Below are 18,957 nucleotides of genomic sequence, written 5' to 3' on the forward strand. Positions count from 1 at the left end.
ACAGATGGATGGATAAAGAAGATGTGGCACATATATACAATGGAATATTACTCAGCCATAAAAAGAAACGAAATTGAGTTATTTGTAGTGAGGTGGATGGACCTAGAGTCTGTCATACAGAGTGAAGTAAGTCAGAAAGAGAAAAACAAATACCGTATGCTAACACATATATATGGAATCTAAGGAGAACAACAAAAAAAGGTCATGAAGAACCTAGGGGTAAAATGGGAACAAAGACAGACCTACTAGAGAATGGACTTGAGGATACGGGGAGGGGGAACGGTAAGCTGTGACGAAGTGAGAGAGTGGCATGGACATATATACACTACCAAAAGTAAAATAGATAGCTAGTGGGAAGCAGCTGCGTAGCACAGGGAGATCAGCTGGGTGGTTTGTTACCACCTAGATGGGTGAGATAGGGAGGGTGTGAGGGAGGGAGACGCAAGATGGAAGAGATATGGGAACATATGTATATGTATAACTGATTCACTTTGTTACAAAGCAGAAACTAACACACCAATGTAAAACAATTATACTTCAATAAAGATGTTTAAAAAATACAATTGTGTTTTCTAGATTGACATTGTATCCTGTATTATTGCTAATATATTATTTCTATCAATAAGTACAATTTTACTTCTTCATTTCCAAACTATGAGTATTTTTTGTCTCATTGCACTGATTAAAAGCTCTGCTACAATATTGAACAGGATTGAAACAGAAATTGAACAGATTTGAAACAGACGGCCTTGTCTTTTTATCTCAGGTGGAAAATGTTTAGCTTTTCAACATTAAGTATGATCTTAGCTGTAGATTTATTATAAATGCATTTCACAGGTTGAGGAAATATTCAGGAAATATTCCAAGTTTGTTGAAGTTCTTCTACTCCTGGTATCATTAACAGGTATTAAAATTTGTCAAATTATTTTTCTGCATCTACTGAGAAAATTTTATGTTATCTTCTTTATTCTGTTTACTTGGTAAACACAACTTAATTTTGATATATCAAACTAACTTTCTATGCTGGGGTAACCCCTCCTTGGTCATCATGTATTATCAATCTTGTATATTGCTGGATTTTGACTTGATAATATTTCACTAAGGCAAATTGGTCTATATTTTATTTATTTGAATTTATTTGACTAATAAAATGTATTGGAAAGTTCTCTCTCCACCTCTATTCTCTGAGTTTGTGTAAGATTGGTAATATTTCTTCATTAAATTCACAGAATTCAGAAATGAAGCCATCTGGGCCTGAAATATTTTGTGAAAACATTTAAATTCACATTCTTAATAAATATAGATATATTCATATTTTATATTTATCCTTGAGCCTTATGCTAATTAGCATCATTCAAGAAAGTTTTCTTTAAAAAAAGTTTTTAATTTACTGAAAAAATGCTTTTAATATTTCCTTATTATCTGTTAATGTCAGAAGGGTCTACAGTGATGTCCCCTCTTTTATTCTTCATCTTATCAATTTGTGTCTTTTTTTTCTTTTTTTCTTGATCAGCTTACCTAGAGTTTTATTAATTTTATTGGTCTTTTCAGCAACAAAGCGTGTTTGGCTTTATTGAAATTTCTATATTGTTTTCCATTTAAATGATTTCTCGTTTTATCTTTATCATTTCCTTCATTTTATATACTTTGGGTTTAATTTGCACTCTTTTTTAGCTCCCTGAGGAAGAAAGTTAGATAATTGATTTTAGACATTTTCTACAACTATGTATTTCCCTCCAGTTCTATTTTATCTGAATAGAACAAAAGGTTTCTATGTGGTACTTTCATTACTATTCAATTAAAAATATTTTCCAACTCTGTTTTGATTTCTTGTTTGACCTACTGGTTACTTAGAATTATGTTGTTTAATTTTCCAATACTTGGGTACTTTTCATATTTCCTCTTCTTCTTCTTCAGAAAGAGCAGCAACTAGGGTTCATCTATTTCTTCCTGGGCCTGGCAGGCTTGGAGCAGAATATAGACAAAGGCACTGGGGCATGTGGACCTGTTATGGCCTGGAGTTCAGCTGCCTGAGTGGTAGCTGAATGGGTGTGCCAGTGTGTGTAGGGACTGGAGTGATTCTCTCAGAACTGAGAGAACAGCACTTGGAGTGTGGAAGCCACACAAATGTTGGGCTTGGCACAGGTGCAAGAGAGGGGTTATGGAGTAGATGTGAGATGGGTGTGCTGGGGTGGGGTGACCCTTGGGGCAGGGCGTGTTGAAGCATGTTGGACTCTGGCTGTTGATTGAGAATCTGGGTGCCAAGGGCTGGGAGAACACAAAGGCCTGTGAGTCAGCAGGATCCATGAAGATGTGATTGCAGACAGGATCAGCACTGGGGGAGACCAAAGATTCCAAGGTGACTCCTACAGCAAGGCAATAAGGGGGCAGGTCTGGGCCTCCTGTTCAGGAATACATGGTCAGTTGCAGCCACTCCTGGATGTTCATCTGGATTTGTCCAGTGCCATCTTTGTCAAGAGATTTGAAAATTTGAAAGTCCTGTCTGACCAGGCAGCTAATGAAATTGTCAAAATCTATGTTCCCTCCCTCATCTGAGTAGCGTTGGATGATCATGTTGTAGAGATGTTCATTCAGGTGCAATCTTGCTGCTTCAAAGGCCCTTGGGACTTCACTGTTGCCAATGGTCCTTGAATAGTCAATATCAAACTGTTTGTATATGACCTGCCACTTTTTGATGTTGTTCCACAAGTACTTGAATTCCTCGAAACCCAGCTTGCCAGTCATGTTACTATCCATCATGGCCACCACACTGTGACATGTGTCAATGCTAAAACCATCAGTCTTCAGATCAAGATGTCAAGTCACCACTTTGTTAAGAATGTTCAGATTGCCAACAAACACATGAAAGAATGCTCAACATCATTAATCATTAGAGAAATGCAAATCAAAACTACAATGAGATATCATCTCACACCAGTCAGATTGGCCATCATCAAAAACTCTAGAAACAGCCCTCTTGGTGCTGCTTGTGTGCTCGTTCGGTGCGGACCTGGTACCTCTTCTGGGAAGCAGCAGCAGAGGAGGCTCCAGCACTCGCCGTGACCAATGAAAAGCCCAAGGAAGGAGTCAAGACTGAAAACAACGATCGTATTAATTTGAAGGTGGAGGGGCAGGATGGTTCCATGGTGCAGTTGAAGATTAAGAGGCATACGCCACTTAGTAAACTAATGAAAGCCTATTGTGAACGACAGGGTTTGTCAATGAGGCAGATCAGCTTCCGATTTGATGGGCAGCCAATCAATGAAACAGACACACCTGCACAGCTGGAAATGGAGGCTGATGTGTTCCAGCAGCAGACAGGAGGTGTCTACTAGAAAAAAAATACCGTATGCTAACACATATATATGGAATCTAAGAAAAAAAAATGTCATGAAGAGATTAGTGGTAGGATGGGAATAAAACACAGACCTACTATAGCATGGACTTGAGGATATGGGGAGGGGGAAGGGTAAGCTGTGATGAAGTGAGAGAGTGACAGGGACATATATACACTACCAAATGTAAATTAGATAGCTAGTGGGAAGCTGCCACATAGAACAGGGAGATCAGCTCGGTGCTTTGTGACCACCTAGAGGGGTGGGATAGGGAGGGTGGGAGGGAAGGTGACGCAAGAGGGAAGAGATATGGGAACATATGTATATGTATAACTGATTCATTTTGTTGTAAAGGAGAAACTAACACACTATTTTAAAGCAGTTATACTCCAATAAAGATGTTAAAAAAAAAAAAAAAAGAATGTTCATGAGTTCTGTGGCTCTGACCTCCATGTCGTCTCCAGCCAGCTGGGCAAAAAGACTCCAGAACTACTGGACCTCCTCACTCTCATTGGCATTGATGTTGGAGTAATGGGTGTGAGGGGGTGGGGCCCTGGGTTGTACTGTGCTGCCATGTCACTAATGGCACTAATGACCTGGCCCAGGACGCACATGGCAGTTCTGTCACCACCACCACCACCACCACCACAGCCTCCAGCCCTGCTGAGCAGGCCTCCAGGCACATTCCCTAGGCCTCTGCCCAGGCCTCCAGCTCCCCTGCCACCTCAGCCACCCTTCAAGAACGAGTTAACCAGGAACACGGCTGTGACTCAAGATTCCACCTCACTTACACGTCATCAGGTCCACATGCCTGTGCAGCTGCCAGGCCTCCAACTGCCTCTGGCTCTGAAGGGCAGGGCAGATGACTCTTAGATATCTATTATTGATTTCTAATTTAATTTCATTGAATCAGGGAGAATGCTTTGTTTAATTTCAAGTCTTATAAGTGTATAGAGATTCATTTCACACAGTAAGATATGGTCTACCTTGGTAAATATTTTATATGCGCTTGAAGAGAATGTGAACTCTGCCATTGTTAGCTATGGTATTCTGGTATTCTCTAAATGTCATTTAGGTCAAACTGGTTAATACTGTTGTTCACATTTTTCCTGTTCTTACTCATTGTCTGTCCAGTTATTCTATCAATTGAGCAGTATTGAAATCTCCAACTATAACAGTGGATTTGTCTACTTCTTTCATTTCTGTCAGTTTTAAAAATCTTATATTAGATACTGTTAGCTCAAGTCTTTCAAAAGGCAGACATTGACACATCATAAGATGTACAAAATACTGGAAAACTACTAGAGCTCATCAATGAATTTGGTAAAGGTGAAGGATACAAAATTAATATACAGAAAACTGCTGTAGTTCTATACACTAACAACTAAATGTCAGAAAGAGAAATTAAGGAAACAATCCCATTTACCACTGCATAAAAAAAAAACCAAAAAAAAAAAAAAAACCCTAGAAATAAACCTACCTAAAGAGGAAAATGGCCTGTACTCCAAAAACTATAAAACACTAATGAAAGATATTGAACATGACATAAAATATGGAACAATATACAATGTTTTTGGATTGGAAGAATCAGTATTGTTAAAACCATACCACCTAAAGCAATCTACAGATTCAATGCAATCCCTATCAAATTACCAATGACATTTTTCATAGAATTAAAACAAATGATTTTAAAATTTGTATGGAAACACAAAATATTCCAAATAGCCAAAACAACATTAAGAAAGAAAAACAGAGCTGGAGCAATCATGTTCCCTGACTTCAGACTACACTACAAAACTACAGTCATCAAAACAATATGGCACTGGCACAAAAACAGACATATAGATCAATGGAACAGGATAGAAAGCCCAAAAATATACCCAGTCACCTCTGGTCAATTAATCTACAACAAAGGAGGCAAGAAAAGACAGTCTCTTCAATATGTGGTGCTGGGGAAAAACTGGACAGCTATGTGTAAAATAATGAAATTAGAACATTCCCTAACACCATATGCAAAAATAAACTCAAAATGGATTAAAGACCTACATGTAAGACCAGATACCACAAAACTCCTAGAGGAAAACATAGGCAGAACATGCTCTAACATAAATTGCAGCAATTTTGGGGGCGATCTGTCTCCTAGAGCAGTGGTCCCCAACCTTTTTAGCATGAGGGACTGGTTTCGTTGAAGACAATTTTTCCATGGATGGGTGGGGGGGGTGATGGTTTCAGGATGATTCAAGTGCATTACATTTATTGTACACTTTATTTCTATTATTATTACATTGTAATATATAATGAAACGATTGTGCAACTCACCATAATGCAGAATCAGAGGGAGCCCTGAGCATGTTTTCCTGAAACTAGATGGTCCCATCTGGGGGTGATGGGAGACAGTGACACCTAAAGTGTGTTGTTTATGTCCAGTCTACTCCATAAGGTGCAACTTAATTGTCAATTGCCACTCACTGATAGGGTTTTGATATGATTCTGCAAGCAGTTGATTTATTATGGTCTCTGTGCAGTCAAACCTCTCTGCTCTCTGTATTTGCAGCCACTCCCCAATGGAAGCATCACTGCCTCAGCTTCACCTCGGATCATCAGGCATTAGATTCTCATAAGGAGCGTACAACCTACATCCCTCACATGTGCAGTTCACAGCAGGTTTTACACTCTATGAGAATCTAATGCCACTGCTGATCTGCCAGGAGGTGGAACTCAGGCAGTAATGTAAGTGATGAGGAGTGGCTGTAAATACAGATGAAGCTATGCTTGCTCACCCACCACTGACCTCCTGTTGTGTGGCCCAGTTCCTAACAGGCCACGGACCAGTACTGGTCTGTGGCCTGGTGGTTGGAGACCCCTGTCCTAGAGTAATGGAAACAAAAGAGAAAATAAACAAATGGAACCTAATTAAAATTAAAAGCTTTTGCAAGAAAACCATAAACAAAATGAAAAGACAACCTAAAGAATGGGAGAAAATGTTTGCAAATGAGGCAGCTGACAAAGGATTAATTTCCAAAATATACAAACAGTACATACAGCTCAATATCAAAAAAAAAATTCAAAAAATGGGCAGAAGACCTAAATAAACATTTATCCAAAGAAGACATATAGCTGGCCAACAGGCACATGAAAAGATGCTCCACAACACTAATTATTAGAGAAATGCAAATCAAAACTACAATGAGGTATCACCTCACACCAGTCAGAATGGCTGGTCAAAAATTCTACAAATAATAAATGCTGGAGAGGGTATGGAGAAAAGGGAACCCTTCTATACTGGTGATGGGAATGCAAATTGGTGCAGCCACCATGGAAAACAGTATGAAGGGTCCTTAAAAAAACTAAAAATAGAGTTACCATATGATCCAACAATCCCACTCCTGGTCATTTATTTGGAAAAGACAAAAACTGTAATTCAAAAAGATGCATGCACCCCAATGTGTATATATATATATATACATATATATATGTATATATATATATATGTATATATATGTATATATATATATATATACATATATATATATATACACACACATATACACACAATATTAGCCATAAAAAAGAATGAAACAATGCCATTTGCAGGAATATGGGTGTCTCTAGAGATTACCATACTAAGTGAAGTAAGTCAGACAGAGAAAGACAAATATCATCTGATATCACTTATATGTGGAATCTTAAAAAATGATACAAATGAACTTATTTACAAAACAGAAATAGACTCACAGACATAGAAAACAAACTTAGGGTTACCAAAGAGGAAAGGTGTAGGGATAAATTAAGAATTTGAGTTTAATAGCTGCACACTACTATATATAAAGTAGATAACAAGAACCTACTGTATGGCACAGGGAACTATATTCAATATCTTGTAATACCCTATAACCAAAAAGAATCTGTAAAAGAACATATATATATCTGAATCACTTGCTTTATGTCTAGAACTAACACAGCATTGTAAATCAACTGTACTTCAATTAAAAAAAATTTTTTTTAAAGAAGCACAAAATATTTATTGGTGAAAATGCCCATGAAGGAAAAAGGGGAGAGACATGAAAATGCAAGGAGAGCCTTCAGATCATGAGACAGGTCTGACAGCTATCATGGAGAGTGTGCAGGAAGGAGAATTGGGTGGAAAAAGTCTTGAACAGCTATGCTGTACTAAGAAGGTTTCAACCAGGTTGATAAGGAAATCCTCAATCCAAAGTCTCCCACTGTGGGAATCCCATATGCCACAGGAATTGGACTTAAGTCCTCTGTCAGGCTCAGCCATTAGCATGGAGCAGCTTCAGAAAACATAGTCTCAGTACAAGCAGAGAGGGGGCAGTAGTGGGGGTCTAGAGTCATTTTCATGGGACATTTTTCTCTGGTCTTCTCTCTTGTCTGCTAATACCAGTATCTCTGCCATTTCTGAGTTTGTTTCTATTGATTTACTTTTTTCTCATGTTTCCCGATTTTTTGCATTTCTAGTAATTTCTGACTTCATACAAATATTGTGACTGTCACATTGTTGAATGCCTGGATTTTGTTATCCTCCTTTAAAGATTGTTGATATTTGTTCTAGCATTTCCTGTTTGGTATTTTTGCAGCTTGGTTTTATGGTTTTGTTGGGGAAGATCTAGAATAGCCTTTACCCTAGAACTGGTTTGGTCCTACTACAAATATGTGACCATTCTGGGGGCTCTACAGAATGCCTTTGGTATTCAATAAAGACTCATCACTATGACTCATGGGAATCCAAACCTCTCCCAGCCCCATGTGATTTCTGGGAATTGTTTGGTTTAGAGCTTCCTGATAGTTGTTCTTTGCCCAGTCTCATGACATAAATAGATCACTACTCACCAAAGACTCAGGAGGACCCCATGGAGGTTTCTTGAGCTCTTTCTTTTGTGTAACTCCCTCTTCTATTTTTCTCTGTTCTGTAAATTCCAGTTGCCTAACCCTCCCTGAAATTCAGTGTTTACCTCCTCAATTCAGCATGACCACCCTGTTCTGCTTGGTGTTCTCCTCCATTCCCTGCAGTCTGGAAAAATCCTCCAGGCAAAAGCCTATGGCACAAATGCTCACCTCATTTATCTCCTTTCTATCTGAAATCATACTCTTACACTGTTTACCAATGCCTGAAACAAGTTCTTTGATATTTTTTCCACTGTCCTCATTGTTTACCACAAGACAGTGAGTTCAGTGCTCAAAACTCTATTATGACCTGCGAAAGAAATCCCACTTAAGGATTTTATCAAGAGAGTGATACGATGTCATATGTTACAGTTCTTCCCCTTCATTGTTGACAGGAACAGATGTTGATACTGCGAACACAAGTAAAACTAGATTAAATGCAAAATAGATGCACAAACAATACACTTTGGAAGATAATAAACCATCCATGTACTATTTGTTCTTTAATTGTCTATGTGTGACAGGCTTATCAATCCTGCCAGATTGTAGGCTTCTCAGTCCTTTTCCCCTTCAGTCTTTAAAATCAGTGCTACATACTTTCCAAGGAACTCAATAGAGACACACAAGTAGATAGACTGTGCTCAGTTCAGGAGTCCAGTTGTACCGTCCAGTGTTGTGAAAGGAGTCTGGCTTCTCCTTGACATTTGAGTGGATCATCCCTATCTTGGAATAGCAGCAGTATCAGGAAGCAGAATGATGGAGATTACAAGAGAAGATGTTCAAGGTCCTGAAGAGAAAGTTTCCACATCAGAGGCACCATCTGTTAAATGAAGAGTGAATATAGCCATCACAGAGTGAACAACTGACCACTTCTCTAAATTAGAATACAGTAAAGAAGCTGATTTTACCTTTTAATTATACATATCAAAACACACATCCAGCCTAAATTATGCTGATTAAAATAAGAACATTTAACTTGAATGTTCTCCTTCAGGCATGGTGCCCAAGACAAAACAACCATCCTCTTACAGTCCTAGTAATAGATAATATCTTAAAGATATTTATTCAAAATCTCATTTCATTTATTGTTCCATTTCTTTTCATTATCAACTTTATAAGTTAGCTGAGCTGGCAGTGGTTATTTCTGTCTGTTCTCTTTTGAGGAATCTCAAGTATGGCAAATTTAAAAGGTGAATTTGACCAGAATTAAAGCTCATGAACAGTAGAGATCCTTGCTCTTACTTTTCCTTGTATTAGAGATGGACATAATAGATGCCCAAAATGGATTGTCTGACTGGATCTTTGGTAACTAATTGATACAGTGCCACATGGTAAATTGTATGCATATTTGGGTAAAAATATCTGTTGTCTCATTTTAAATTTCAAAAATCTACTCAAGGGCTTCCCTGGTGGCCCAGTGGTTGAGAGTCCACCTGCCGATGCAGGGGACATGGGTTCGTGACCCGTTCTGGGAAGATCCCACATGCCGCAGAGCAGCTAGGCCCGTGAGTCATGGCTGCCGAGCCTGCGCGTCCGGAGCCTGTGCTCCGCAATGGGAGAGGCCACAACAGTGATAGGCCTGTGTACCGAAAAAAAAAAAAAAACTACTCAAAATTGTTTCTTCCATAACAGAAACAACTTGCACCAAGACCAGGTTATACAGGGTTGTACTAAGAAATAAAGATGAAATTTTCTTCTATTAAAAGTGTTTTAATGTTTCTCCCTTTGTCCCTCCATTTAAACAGAGATCAAAATGGAAAAAGAATTGAAGGAGATAGAGAGAAAAGAGAGAAAAGTATATAGGTTCTCTCTTTTCATTCTTGACCCACTTAATATTTGTTTAAGGATAGAGCCCATAAGGGTGAGAGAGCAAGTCAGAGTCTCTTTCTTGCACCATGGACAGTGAGGCTATCCTTGGAAGAAACAGGTGTATAGACCTATTATATCCTTAGGTGTCTAGTGTGGAATTTTCATCCATTCGATTTATTTTAGTCATTTCATATGAAGCCTATAGTAAGATCCTAGCTTCCCTAACATATGTCCTAGGTAGAGGCCTTAGCCTCCCAATTTGTCCATGGAGTTTCTCCCATTCATTTCTCTGAATAATATATTCTCAGTTTTCATGGAAAATTCTAATTAAGTATTAAAGAAAATTTATCTCTGATTGTTATTTTGTTCTTATACTTTGTAATTCCAGCTAATGTTCTTCTCTGCTTGTGGTAGATTTATTGAAGTAATAGCGCTGATTCTTCACTCTTCAAAAAAGAAACAGAGCCCATTCTCCATTCCTTAAATCTGAGATGACTTTATAACTTACCAATAGAATGTAGGGGAAGTGACACTGCCATTTCCAAACCTATGCCTCAAGAAGTCTTGCATGTTTCCCCTTACTTTCTATTGAACCCCAAAATCCATATTGAAAACTTTCCTGAACTAGCCTGCTGGAGGAATATGAGAAACATATTAAAGGGTCCTGAGTCACCCCAGTCAGTCCAACTAAGGCCACCCAGGATCAGCCACCTGAAGAATGCACACATAATGAATGACCTTAGACTCATGAGCAAGCTCATCCAGGATCAGCAGAACTATTCATATGAACCACAGACTCATGAACAATAGTAACTGGTGGTTGTTTTAACCCATGCTTTAGAGTTTCTTGCTACACATATTCTTAATTATAACAAGAGATAACTGATATGCTGTCATTGTTACTGAACCAGGGTTTTTCCCAATGTGCAGCAAGCCAAATTTCTAAGACACCTAGGTTTGTAGCAAAGAAAGAGTTTATTGATAAGGAAGGCAAGTGAGAAGACAGGAGAACAAGACTGAAATCCACCTCTCCAAAGTAAAGGGACTCAGGGTATTTATGGGATAAAGAGGCAGGGTGGTCTGAGGTGTGGGAAATGTGATTGGAAATAAGAAAAATGTGAGGTAGTCATTGTTCTGCACAGTTGTAACTAAGCTACAGGCTTCTTCATAGGCAGCATGTTTAAAAATGGAGGTGCTCAGCATGATCTGAGGGTGGAGTTTTCGGTTCTCTGATGTCAAAATGTCACCAAGCAGATACTTGCACATGCCCAGTTAGAGGGTCCGTGGTCCTATGCAGTCTTAATACTTGGAAGACAATGCGAGTTTTTTTGTAGCAACAATTAAAGCAACCTTGATCAGTGAAGGCATGTTACAGGTGTAATGTATTTAACTGTTGATTACCCATGGTTTCATCATTATCTTTAGAGGTTCATTTATTATTACGGATATATACATATATCCCAATAGAAGTAACTTCTTAATTTGTTGCATCCACAAAGAAAAAGTCATAATCATCTGTAATAGTTGCAAAAACACCCTGATTAAAGATGGAATCATCACAAATATGCATCGGGTAAAACAATGGAGCCTCTGGTGAATTGAGGGTCACCCTCAAAACACTTTTCTTCCACTTTCCTAAGTGTCTTGTGGACCTTCACTCCTTTAGTAAATGTTTATGAAACACCAACCACAAGTTCATCCATGAATGAGGTACCATACCAAATTTGTCCCAAATTCCGCTGAGGTGGTTTCAAAGCCAGAATCTTTGGCTTTACTGGAGACAGAGTTGAGTTCAGGGATGTCGAGCTACCCAGGCTCCTGAAGGTGCTTGGGAATGTTAAGGCGAGAGATGGGTGAGCACTCTCCCTTTGTAACTTGGTCTTAATCAATAATGAACTTCCTTAGCTGAGTCATCTCAGCAAATCTTGAAATTAATAAAATATAAACTATTTTAAAACCAGAAGCCACTAGTATTAAATAGCAAAGGAGTCAGAAAGCAGAGGCTTTAGATCACAGAAGGGACCAAAATTACCTTGACACCTTACCCTACAGTGAAGCTAATGTCATAAAGTGCTTTAAATACTTTTCAGAAAAGTTAGTCTTTCCCTGCTCTGTTGAGTGACTAAAACTCAATACTGGCTCCAATTCCAGAGTAGATTGAGACAGGTTGGATCTGTCAGTTTTAGAGTGAGTGTGTTTCTCTGCAAGTCCATTAGCAATAATGAGTGTTATCCTTGCCAAATAATGGGGCAATTTACCTTCAAGACCCAGTATCTGATGCGTATCACAATTCCGAGGCAAGAAAAAATATTAATCTTTTTCTCTAGTTAAAAATATGAAGAGTTTCTGTAATAATTAATAAAATGTTTAATGTTTGTCTGCTTACAGGCAAGAGGTTCTTTCTAATTGGAAAACAACTAGTGAAATATTTAACTCAAAAGAATTTAAGAATATCCCTGGAGTTAAGAAATGTTTTCTAAAGAGCAACATCTGCTCTGCTCTCTTTAATACTCTCTAAGGGATAGTATCCCTGTCACAACCACCCTAAAGAGATCAGTGTTATATTTGAGCTATTAAAAACAAGAATGTACCAATCATATCTTTTAATCAGTTTTAGCAAAGAGAAGCCTGAAAGGTAGGACTCCAGAAATTACCAGACTAGCCACCACCCAAACTGCCCACCCCAAGGAAAGTGCACATTCTGTGATTCACTCAATACAAATGTAGGGTCATTGGAAGCTGCCTTTGGAGGAAGAGGAGATTCTGGATGTAGCATTCTAGTTTAGAAAATGAATATATAACCCCTCACAATTCAATCCACTTTTGCTTTGTGTCTAAGGCACTAAGCATGGCACATATTTGTATTTCTACAGGACAGATATTTAGAAGCATTAAAAAAAATTAATTAGCAGATAAATTTTAAAAAATTAGAAAAAAAATTTAAAAAAATTACAAAATTAAAAAAAATTAATATTAGCAGATATCTAATGAGATAGGTCTAAATTTATCCCTATTTTAAAATATTAGAAAATGGAAGCTCAGACTTGTTTGAGGGCTTGTCCAATGCCACAAAGTAAGAAATCAGCCAAGCCAGTATTCACATCTTATCTCATGTCAGCCTGGAGTTCTGACCACTCTGTTGAATTGCTTTCTTCATGTCACCTGATGCCTATTTTTTTAGCCTGAACCCTACCACCCTTCCCTTATGCATACAGTTCCCTTCCACACATACATGGGCCTTGCTACATCTGTCTGAACTGACATTACTTCCTTGTCTATAGGGTTTCTCATGCAGGTCTTTCCAATGTTCCATCACTATCTTGCTATCTGTTAGACATCTTAACCACTTCACTGCCCTGTTTATGTTCAATCTGTGCCATGGAAACATTTCTAGCCTTCTCCCTATTATTGGTTCCCACAGGAATTTGTCATTTCCAACTAATGATTAAACAATACATGACATTACTTTAGAGAGTTCAGAGTTTTTGTATCCTGTTTACCTTAATAGATCATCAACTCTTGAGTTCAGAATCTACATTTTATGATGGTTTCCTCAACACTGTGTCATGCACATGAAAAATACTTGAGAAATGTCTGTTGAATGAAAAGAAAACAGTCCCATAGCCATCTAAGACTCCTTTACTCTTGAACCTCATCTGACTTGTTCACTGTTGTATCCTCAGAGCCCAGCACAGTGCTTAGTACATAGTAGATGCTTGTCAAATCTTTGTGGAATAAATGAATGAATGAATGAATGAATGAATCTAAAGAATGAAACTAATTATCCTGAAGAATACAAACAATGTGCCTCAGCCCTGTGGTTAAGAATAGAGTCTCACCATCTGGGTCCAGCTTTGGCCCTGCCTCAGCCAGTAACCTCTCAAAGTCTCTCATTCTCCATCTGTAAAATGGTATTAATAGTGGTGTCTATATGGCCAATACAGTGATCATTACATAGCTCGGGTGCTTCCTTCCATTCCCAGGATCCTTGGCAGTTGGTCTGAGCCATGTGACTTTCTTTCCAATAGTTCATTAGGGGAATAAAAACATGTTGATTCTGGTCTAATACAGATAAGGGAAGATGTGAGTTCTCCACACTTTGTTTCCCACTACACAGACAGAATATCCAATAACTTAGAAATAAAGAGTGGCAAGATGGGAACAGACTAGATAACTGAATCACTGTTGGAGTAAAATGACCAAGGAAACTGCAACAGATTATGAAATGAGTAAGGAATACATTTTACCTTTGTCAAGCTACTGAGATTTCAGGGTTTATATATTATTGCAGTATAACCTGTCCTATCCTGATGAATATAATACATCTTCTGGAATTGTGAGGAATAAGGTGGACAATGAATATCAGCTCTTTAGTTCAGTTGTCTGGCACATAGCAGGAACTCAATACATTATAGTTATTATTGTTATTATTGCTGTTATTACTACTAAATTTTTTTTACCAATTAATCTTTTCACCTGAATAGCTCTCTCTGCTTCTCTCTCTCTCTCTTTTTCTCACATATACACACACTATATACACATTGGAATAACTCTCTCACTCTCTCTCTCCCTCTCTCTCTCTCTCTCCCTCTCTCTCTCTTTTTCTCACATATACACACACTATATACACATTGGGATAAACAAGTTTATAGGGTGTTGATGCCACTTCTGATGCATGGAGCTGCTGGTTTTTACAAGAGGAAATCCAGATAAGTCAATAACTAGAAAACAGGTGTGTTCTACACATGAAACCTCTCAAGAACATCTCTCTGGACCCAGCTGAGTCCCCATCTCACAGTTTCATCTGCTTGTTCCTTCACAAAAGCACAGAGATCGTTTCCTGGTAGATATAATGGATTTTAAAGAGTTTTTTGCTCTGGCTGTGTCCTCAGAGACCTCAGAAAAATAAGCACATTTTTAAAAATCAGAAAAGAATAAACAAGAGGAAATAGGCCAGCAAAAGGAAGAAAAAAAATTAAGCCACTGCTTCCTTACAGAGCCATTTGCAAGCCCCTCAAATGCAGCAGCCTTTACAAATGATTTCTTGGAAGAGCTTTTTTTGCCTGCAAAGTGTTTCTTCTAAAAGAAGCTAAGTATTTATCCTGGTATCTCAGGAAAGGGGATAGCAAAAAGGTCAGGTCACTAAGAAGAGATGTTTGGAGCTCATATTTATATGATTCAGGCCTGGAAAGCCAACTTCGGAAACTAGTTCAGCGATAAATCATCCACACACATGCTCCCGTCTTCAAACACTGAATTTTTCATTACATCAGGGAGTTAATAAATATCATCTTTTACTAATGAAAGGCAGCACTTTCTTCAACTCTGAGAATTTTAGTATGAAAAAAGACACAATTTTTTAAAAGGCTTTGCTTTGGAATCTTTCTGAGCTATTGAATCATTTGTGGAAAATAAATGCTAAACAGTGTAACCCAGGACCTAGAAAGATAATAGGCAGCAATTCTTGAACAAATTGGTTTTCCTTGCCCTTTCTTTTTAGGCACTTTTGTTTTATCTCTAAGGAATTGTGACTATGGATGATGTATGAGTTTATTCCTGGGTTTTCTATCCTGTTCCATTCCATTGATCTATATGTCTGTTTTTGTGTCATGACCATAGTCTTTTGATTACTATAGCTTTGTAGTGTAGTCTAGATTCAGGGAGCATGATTTCTCCAGCTGTGTTTTTCTTCCTCAAGATTCTTTTGGCTATTTGGCAGTCTTTTGTGTTTCCATAAAATTAAAAAAAAATTTTTTTTTGTTCTAGTTCTGTGAAAAATATCCTTGGTAATTTGATAAGGATTGCACTGAATCTGTAGATTGTGTTGGGTAGTATAGTCACTTTAACAATATTGATTCTTCCAATCTAAGAACATGGTATATCTTTCCATCTGTTTGTGTCATCTTCAATTTTTTTCATTAGCGTCTTTTGCTTTCTTAGGTTTATTACTAGGTATTTTATTCTTTTTTGTTTTTTCAGGCAAGGCTTTTTCAGGGCCCCTGATGTAGCAGGGGGGAGTGAGAACAAACAACAGGTTCCTTTGCTTGCTTGCTCCCTGAGGGGAGGCGAGCTTGTTCTTTATATGGGGTGATGGTAGGGGTGTGTCCAGGGGGTCGAACCAGAAGAGTGGCTTCGGTGGTTTGCCCACCCCGCTGGTGGTGTTGAGTGCAGGGGGCATGCTCCGTACCCTGATTTTGCTGCCCACACCATGTTTTTGCTCCATTCTCTTCAAAAGTGGCAGTTGGGTTTTGTTTTTTTTAATCTCTTTGTATCTTTTGTCCAGAATTTACCCCAACTGTGAATGCATGCAGTTACTTTTAGTCCCATACAGTTTCTCTGTATTTTGTTGCTGGAGGAAAGGTTTGTCCAGGTGCAAGCATTGCAGCACTGCACCAAAGTTCCTGGGTCCCAGCCTGTCTCATTAGCTCCTGAGAGACTCTACACCCTTATTCTTAAGGGGTAAGGGGCCGAAGGTCTCTTCTTCTGAAACTTCTTCCTGCTGGACAGGGACCACAGACCCTAGCCTACCCTAGAGGTGTAGAAGTCCATCACTGACTGTCCCAAGGACCTGTAGGGACCTGGGCCACTCTCTGCTGGAATTAGTTGAATTCCTTGAGCCATCATGAGCCTTACTTAAAACTGTTGGGGCCTAGAAGACACAAACTTAACCAAAAGGTTAAACAAACAAGGGCTAGAAAGATAAACAACAATAGCCATAAAGGGCCTAGAAAGGGAAGAAACCAAGCTAACTTTGGGAGGGCTCCTTAACTGTTGACAAGACAGGGGGCAATGTCGCCTCTGCCAAGAAGCTGTTTTCCTTGGATGTATATTTTTGTTAATCTCAGGGTTAAAGTTTAACATGTTTCTCTATTTTTAGAATGGAAGGTCTAGACCTGTTGGTCCCGTCTCCTTCTTGGACCAAAAAGTCTTAGTCACAGGTTTACAACAGTATGGAAGACAATGGAGTATTAGACAAAATACAGCATAAATCAGTATAACTCAAAAGAAAAGGATAATAAGAAAATGAAAAAACTTGAACAAACCCAAATTCTGCAAAATCCTGACATGCCTAAGGAAGTATAAAGTTTTTTTGTTTTTGTTTTGTTTTTGTTTTTGTCTTTGGAATGCTTAGGCCTTATATAGCTTATTTTCTATCCGGAGATAACTGTCTACTTCCAGGATTTATAATATATCTCAGATATTTAACTTGTTTCTTTGAGATTTGTACTTTTTTCTGAAAGATCCTGTAGCCCCAGGTCCCAAGAAAATTAAGGACTTCAATGGTATTCTGACCTTAGGCCTCCATGGTGGGACTACATATTAATATGTCATCTACATACAGTAAAATGGCCCCTTCTTTCAGGTGCATTTCCCTTAGTTATTTTCCTAGGGCCTGGGTGAAAAAGTGTGGACTGTCCTGAAACCCCCAAGGCAATACTCTCCAGGTATATTATTGCATTTGGCCTGAGTGAGGATTAGTTCACTAGTAAGCAAACAGATACTATGATGAGGGATGAACTGGGATGCAAAAGAAGACATACTTGAGGTCAAGCCCAGTAAACAATTTGGCATCTCCAGGAATTTGGACTAATATATTATAATGCTTGGCCACAAGGAGATGTATAGGGACTACCACTGCATCATTTACTGCTCTAAGGTCTTGTACCATTCGATATTCCCATTTGGCTTAACAACTGGCAGAATAGGAATACTGCATGGAGAAAGACAGGGCACTAAGAGGCCATGTTTTAAGAATTTATCTATGAGGGACTGCAAACCTTTTTGCTTCCAACTTTATGAGGTACTGTCTCTTGTTAGGATAAGTGATTTCTGGCTTAAGGCTAATTTTTAGAGGTTGGGCATGTATAGCCTTCCCAGGGATTTCTTTGTCCCAAACTACAGGGTTTATTGTGTGTAGAATATGTCTGGGAATAGGCCCTTGTTCTTCCAGCTCATTTGTCTCAGTCAGAATCAAGAAAAGGGGCTGCTCAGGGCCTTCTAATCATATGGCTCTGAAGGAGCCCAGCATGCCTCTGCTCAGTAGTGGGGTAGGACACACAGGCACAACTAAAAAGCCATGTGAGATCAAACGCTGTTCAAATTGGCAAGTGAGAGGCTCAGTGAAGTAACGAATGTGAGGTTTTCTGTTGATACCAGTCACTGTGCAGCTTTTGGAGGAAAGAAGCCCGGTGTGAGAGATCAGGACAGGGTAAGTGGCTCCTGTATCAATTTAAAAATTTGATTTTCTTATCTGTCACATCAAGGACCACCCAGGGCTCCTCAATGGAGATAGACGTCTTGTTGGGGGGAGCCGCCAGAATCCCTGGGCTGCCTCAGTCATCTAACGTGGCCGTCTCAAGAGCAGGATCCCCCCTTATCCTTTGGGACTGATGACAGTTCTATTTCCAATGACCTGTTTGTTTGCAGACTGGGCATGCACCAGGGGGTTCTTTTTTGCACTTTTGGGTCCAGTGGACAGTTGACTTACATTTGAAGCATTCTCCCTTGCTGGTTTTACCTCCAGGTGGATTGTTAAACTTCCTTGGTCCCTTTGGGTTGTCCTGATGTTGCAAGGCATGACTGACAGCTATGGCCATCAGTTTAGCTTGAGCCCTGGCCTGCCTGTTTTCACATCAGGTTCTCTCTTCCTCCTTAGCTTGATCTTGATTATTAAATGCCCCAAAGGCCACCTCTAGGAGTTGGGGCATAGGGGTTTGTGGGCCTAATTGTAACTTTTGGAGTTTCCACCTAATATTAGGGCCGGACTAGCTGATAAAATGTTGTCCCAGCAGGGATTGACCCACAGGAGTGGAAGGATCAATGTTAGTAAGTTTTCTAAAAGCCTCCACAAGCCATCCCTGAAAGAGGGCTAGATTCTCTTTTTCTCCTTGGGTCACTCCTTTAACCT

At 39.0% G+C, this 18,957-nt stretch overlaps 1 protein-coding gene and 1 pseudogene across 1 annotated transcript; one reads left to right on the top strand and one right to left on the bottom strand.

Annotated features, from left to right (window-relative positions):
• Positions 1 to 2,406: 2,406 nt before the first annotated feature.
• On the bottom strand, positions 2,407 to 18,646 carry LOC102994121 (calpain small subunit 1-like; annotated as a pseudogene).
• Positions 2,994 to 3,335, top strand: LOC112065218 (small ubiquitin-related modifier 2-like; the record flags this gene model as incomplete). Its single annotated transcript, XM_055079214.1, has 1 exon — positions 2,994 to 3,335. A coding segment is annotated over one exon (342 nt), but the record flags the coding sequence as incomplete, so codon positions are not given.
• Positions 18,647 to 18,957: the final 311 nt, after the last annotated feature.

Source organism: Physeter macrocephalus, chromosome 17 (genome assembly GCF_002837175.3).
Source record: "Physeter macrocephalus isolate SW-GA chromosome 17, ASM283717v5, whole genome shotgun sequence".
Lineage (NCBI taxonomy): Eukaryota > Metazoa > Chordata > Mammalia > Artiodactyla > Physeteridae > Physeter > Physeter macrocephalus.